Source organism: Carlito syrichta, unplaced genomic scaffold, assembly GCF_000164805.1.
Source record: "Carlito syrichta isolate Samal-C Ts95f unplaced genomic scaffold, Tarsius_syrichta-2.0.1 Scaffold303604, whole genome shotgun sequence".
NCBI classification, from domain to species: domain Eukaryota; kingdom Metazoa; phylum Chordata; class Mammalia; order Primates; family Tarsiidae; genus Carlito; species Carlito syrichta.
In genome coordinates this window covers 525570-531973 of record NW_007247700.1, presented here as the reverse complement: position 1 = coordinate 531973, position 6404 = coordinate 525570, and the positions used below count along the sequence as shown (strand labels likewise).

Genomic DNA, 6404 nt, shown 5'->3' with positions numbered 1-6404 from the left:
AAAAAAAAAAAAAAAAAAAGAAATATATTCAAAAGGAAATCAATATATAGAAGAATATTTGCACTCCCATGTGCCCGTCAACAGAAGAATGGATAGAGAAATGTGCTACCTATATACAATGACCATTATTCAGCCAGAAGAATGAAATCCTGTCTTTTGCAGTAACATGTATGGAACTTGAGGCCACTATTATGCTAAGTGAAATAAGCCAAGCACAGAGAGACAAACATTGCATATTTCAAGTGATATGTGGGAGCTCAAACGATGGATATCATGAATATAGTAAAGTGGTTGTTACCAGAATATGGGAATGGTAGTAGGAAGGTGGGAGTAAAGGGGAAAGAAATAATATAAATGCATGTAATAACACTGAACAGCATACTTAAAAATGGTAAAGATGGTACATTTTATATGTATATTTTACTTCAATTTTATTTTTTATTTTTTGAGTTGGAGTCTCACTCAGTCACCTAGGCTAGAGTACAGTGGTACGTTAAAGGCCACCACGGCCTCGAACTGCTAGGGTCAGATGATCCTTTCACCTCAGCCTTCTAAGTAGCTGGAACTTCAGATGCACGCCACCACATCCAGCTAATTTTTTTTTTTGAGTTAGAGTTTTATTCTGTTGTCCAGGCTGGAGAGGAGTGGCACATTCCCGGCCACCACAGTGTCCACATTCTGGGCTCAGGCGATCCTTCCAACTCAGCCTTTCAAGTTGCTGGAACTACAGGTGTGTGCTACCACGCCCAGCTAATTTTTTTTTCATTTACTGTAGAGACAAGATCTCCCATGTTACCCAGGCTGGTCTCGAGCCTGTGGACTCAGGCAGTCCTCTCATCTCAGCCTCCCAAATTGCTGGGATTATAGACTTTAGCCACCATGCCCGGCCCCAGCTAATTTTGATTTATTGTAGAGATGAAGTTTTGCCAAGTTGCCCAGGTTGGTCTGGAACCCCTAAGCTTAGGCAATCCTTTCTCACCTCTGCCTCCCAAAGTGCTGGCATTATAAGCATGAGCCACTGCACCTGGCTTACTTCAATTTTAAAAAGTGGGAAAGAAAGCCGGGCTTGGTAATCCTAGCACTTTGGGAGGCTGAGGTGAGTGGATTGCCTGAGCCCGCGGGTTCAAGACCCACCTGGGCAACTTGGCGAGACCCCCATCTCTACAATAAATCAAAAATTAGCTGGGCGTGGTAGCGCGCGCCTGTAGTTCCAGTTACTTGGTAGGCTGAGGTGGAAGGATTGCCAGAGCCCAGAAGGTCAAGGCTGCAGTGGCCGGGAGTGACAACTCCACTCCAGTCTGGGTGACAGAGTGAGACTCCAACTCAAAAAAAAAAAAAAGCGAGAAAAAAAGGGAAAAGGTAATTTCTATGTTATCAGGATTTACATAAAATAATCACCTAAGGTAGGAATATAGGTCAAAGTCCAGAAGACCTGGCTACTTACCCTTGTTGACCAGCAATCAATTTCTTAGACATGATGATACTGTCACTGGTTACTCACCATTCATGCGCCATATCTTCACTTGACGGTCATCTGCCCCAGATACAATAAGGGGCATGGTGGGGTGAAAGGCAGCCCAGTTTACTCCACGATCATGGCCCTGTGGAAAAAACAAGTGGTTCTTCTAAAACAGCTTTATAACCATTCCTGAAAGAAAATCAATGAATGATGCTGGTGGTTATAAAAGATGACTGATTCATCCTCCAAGTGAAAAAACTCAAAAGACTACACTGCTCTAAGATTTTTGAACACCCAAAGTACCAAGTCAGTGTATCCAATATTACCTAAAATTCCATGGGAATTTCCAAATACATATTTCTAACCCAAAACTCAGTTCCATTTGCATTTAGGATATATTGCCTGTTTTTTTTTTTTTTGAGTTGGAGTCTCACTGTTATTACCCAGACTGGAGTGCAGTGGCATGCTCAAGACCACTGCAGATTCGACCTGCTGGGCTCAGGCGATCCTTCCACCTCAGTCTTCCAAGTAGCTGGAACTATAAGCGTGCGCTATCACGCCCGGCTCATTTCGATTTATTGTAGAGATGAGGTCTCACCAAGTTGCCCAGGCGGGTCTCGAACCCACGGGCTCAGGCAATCCACTCACCTCAGCCTCCCAAAGGCGTGGGATTACAGGCTGAGCCACCGAGCCTAGCTGGTTTTTTGTTTTTTTTTTTGAGTTGGAGTCTCACTTTGTTACCCAGACTGGAGTGTAGTGGCATGCTCAAGACCACTGCAGACTCGACCTGCTGGGCTCAGGCGATCCTTCCACCTCAGTCTTCCAAGTAGTTGGAACTACAGGCACACGCCAGCACACCCAGCTAATTTTTTTGTTTATTGTAGAGATGAGGTCTCACCAAGTTGCTCAGGCTGGTCTTGAACTATGGGTTCAGGAATCCTCTTACCTCAGCCTTCTAAAGTGCTGGGACTATAGGTGTATTGCCTGTTGTTTTTTTTTAATGCAGAAGTTCTCCAAATGTGATCTGAAAACCCTTGGAGGATCCTCAAGATTTTTTAGAAAGTCTGCAAGGTCAAAACTATTTTCATATTATTAAGACTTAGTCTTTTTCCTTTGTATTCTCCTAAGAATACACAATGGCATTTTCCAGAGGCCACCAAATATGTGATGGTATCATCACTCTGACAGCTAATAGAATGTGTGGTAATATAATTCATGTTTTAAAAAGTTCTTGGTTTTAATTTCAAATATGGTAAAAGTTGACAGATATAACCCACATAAACACAAACTCCTTGGGGTCCTCAATAAACTGTAAGAGTAGAAAAGAGCTGCAGACCAAAAAACTTAAGGACTGCTGATTTTGAGATATCCTATGCCTTATTCATATAGTTGTACAATATACTGGGACAGAATCATAGATAAAGCAGTTTTGAATCAGCAGTATTTTTGAGAGATATTATGTTGTGCTGAAAAATCACCTGGGTTTTGGAGTCAAATCCAAGTTCAAATTCTAGTTCTTCCATTTACTAGATATATGTGGATTTTGGTAAACTACTTAATTTCTCTAAATCTCAATTTTGTAGGATTAATATCTACTTCAGTGGACAGGTGTGAGGATTCAATGCTAATTTCTTTTTTGGAGCCAGAGTGTCTCTCTGATGCCCAGGCTGGAGTGCAGTGGCGCACTCACAGATACCACAACCTCGACCTGCTGGGCTCAGGTGATCCTTCTGCCTCAGCCTTCTAAGTAGCTGGGACTATAGGCACGTACCACCATGCCCAGCTGATTTTTTTTATTTACCGTAGAGATGAAGTCTCGCCAAGTTGCCCAGGCTGGTCTCAAACCACCGGGCTCAGGCAATCCTCTCACCTCCATCTTACAAAGTGCTGGTACTACAGAAGTGAGCCACTATGCTCAGCTGAGAATTTTTTTTTTTTTTTTTTTTTTAAGAAAGCAGAATTTGTTGAGAGGACAGAAAAGCGCCCACAGTGGGAGGGGACCCGAGAGGGTTGCCCAAGAACATTTTTTAAAGAAAAACTAGTTTCTTTCCTAGTTTCTTTTCTATTTTCCCACCATGCACAAAAGTTACTTACACATGACTGATTCTCAGTAATGCTGATTACATTTCGTTCCACCCCTCCCCTTAAGGAAAGCTTGCAAATGGGCTCTGCTTTGAGATGGTGAGGGCGCCTATGTGTGGCTTCCTCCCTTTCTCCCTCTGGACTTATGAGATAACATGACTCTCCCACAGGTGGCACATAAGCTTCATTTCTCTGTTGGTTCGCACACAATTCTAGTTCCAGTGCTTGCCACTTAATAAACACTCCACAAATATTTGCTGAAGGAATGAACAAATGAATGGCACATTGTAACTCTCCCCAGATGACACCCACGGTTGTAGAGATAAGTACCTCTAGCACATGCTTCACCACTGCATCCGTAGTTCCAAACAGATCAACTCCAGTTATTCCTCTCACATCTGACTCCACCGCACCAGGGGACAAGTTTTTTTTCCTTAGACCTTTGACAGGGTAAGAAGTGGGATGAAAGATGTAAACATAACGTTATCGAAAACAACACAGCATCAGAAACACAGAAAGATACAGTGAAAAAAGAAGAGAAAAAGAAATTGAGAGAGACAGAAGAAAAGACTCAAGAGCTCCTATCTATTTCTAAAAATGTTCCCAAGAGTGAAGTACATTCACTATCTTCTCTTCTGCTCCCTTAGCACTTAAACAGACTGTGTACTAGCTTTTCTTTCCAGAGGAGGTTAACCCAAGTTTCTGACACAACTAACATCTTCCTCAACAAATCTCATCTCAAGAGGTGTTTACTTCAGTTAATGTCCCCTTTTCATTCTTCCATGATTTTGAAATATGTCCCCAAATGGTAAACATTCAATTTTCACTTTCACTTTTTTTTTAATCGTCTCAAAGTATTTTAAAGAAAAGCCATCTGTGCACAGCTCAGTGTTTCTCAAACTGAAAGGTTTTAGGAACATATGGGGAAGTTCCAAATGGATTACAGAAACTAGATCTATTAAGTACAAACCAGCAATTCAGTGGAAGACACTGTAAAACCATAAACCATGCAAAATAGTATACTCATACCTTCTACTTGACTCTCAGAAAACAAGATCATTAAAACTGTCATGTCCTTTTAAGTTCCTGCCTAAAAGGCTGGTTACAGATCTGAATACATATATTTTGCCATTAAAGCCTTTGGAGGCTAGTCTCACTGGGAAGAATTAGCCCATAATTTTAAAACAATAGAAAAAAGACATCAGGATAGAAGTGTAGAGGACCCACATTTATGGCTCAACTATACCCATCTTTAAAAGCTGACTACTGGCTCAAGCCTATAATTCTAACACTTTGGGAGACCGAGGAGTGGGTTGCCTGAGCCAGCAGGCAATCAAAAAATTACCCAGGCATGCCTATAATTCCAGCAACTTGGAGGGCTGAGGCGGAAGGATCACCTGAGCCCAGCAGGTTGAGGTTGTGGTGGCTGTTAAGTGTGCCACTGCGTTCCGAACTTGGTGACAAAGTAAGACTCCAATTCAAAAAAAAAGAAGGCTGGATTTTGATAACAACCCTTTGGGATAAGCAAGCAGATATATTATACCACTCTACAGAAGAGAAAACAGAACTAGGGCCAAATTCTATCTTTTGAAGCATTTTGGGGAGAAGTAAAGATGAAATAATCTAGTACTTGTAAAATAAAAAATAATTTTAGTAGAGGAAAAATAAAACTTCTCACTGAAAATAAAACCTAGGACTACTGGATGATGCCTATCAAGTGAGTGTGTGTGCGTGAGGCCTGTGTAAAAAAAAAAAAAAAAAAAGAAAGAAAAAGCCTAAGAAGTTTCATGCCTAAATACAACAACTGAAGTTTATTTATTGCATTTATTTTTCATTGTTTTAAAATTACAATATATCTCTTCTGTTATAGTGGCACCTATATATCAGCATTGGAGAAGCAAGAGCTTAAAAGGCCATGGAAGCTTTAATTATCTTGTCCTCTGTTCAAGATGAGCATTTAATCAATAGGTAAAGAAAAATAAAGCTGATGTTTTACAAAAAAGTGTACTCTCTCAAAGCCTCATAAGTGTATTATTGCTGGGATGCCTTCTTTCACTTATTTCATTTGTCTTATAATAGGATCTGTCAACTTTTTCTAATGAGTCTGGTGTATGAAACAGATTCAAAGGAAGTTACAAAGACAGACAGCTGTGAGGAACTTCACCTCCAATAAGCTTCAACAAACACATTAAAAGGAAAGCTGTATGACAGAATGAAAGCCTTTGTTGCGCTTGCATGTAATGATCCAGGAAAAGGGGAAGGGCAAAACAGACAGATGAATAGTGACACGCAGTGAAAAGATACTTAGGGAAGAAATATTTGAGCCTTCGACAAGTCACTCACTAGGACTGAACGACAGATGGAAAATTTCTACAGCAGCTACCCAAATCCAGAGGGAGGAGAGGACACTCTCAGAATGGACCAGGTTGATTCATGCCTCCCAACTGAGACCGGGGGAAGCAGTAAAGAGAGAGGGATGAGAAAACGATTGGCAGCAATTTAATACTTTTTTAGTAGCCATTTCAAAGACTGAGCCGGAATTATATGGGCTTGACATGCAAAGGCATAAGCACATTAAAAAAATTTAACTATGAATTCACTTGGAAGCTCAAGCTAAGAAAGTAAGCTATCTGCTGCATCTAGGTTGTAAACATATACAGCTTTTAACAAACAGCTTTGTCAGGCCAACAGACAAAATTCATTGAAGCTACACCTCAGAGAGCTCAATCCTCATGGGAAACATATCAAGAGACAGGTTCTCCTTTAAAACTCTGTACTCTTTTATTGCTTATCTAACTCAGAGTGTCCCTTAAAAACAAGACAGCCAAAAAATAGTGATAATAATAATCAGCACTTTCACCAG

At 40.8% G+C, this 6404-nt stretch overlaps 1 protein-coding gene across 2 annotated transcripts in view; it reads right to left on the bottom strand.

Moving 5' to 3' along the window:
• COPA (coatomer protein complex subunit alpha) overlaps positions 1-6404 on the bottom strand; it is a 51184-nt gene that overhangs the window by 32189 nt on the left and 12591 nt on the right. For both annotated transcript variants that reach the window (XM_021712693.1, XM_008058711.2), the window contains exons 7-8: positions 3872-3981; positions 1502-1601 (exon numbers count right to left, since the gene is read on the bottom strand). In XM_021712693.1, the coding sequence (XP_021568368.1) occupies positions 1502-1601; positions 3872-3981 (210 nt within the window). The remainder of the gene's footprint in view (positions 1-1501; positions 1602-3871; positions 3982-6404) is intronic.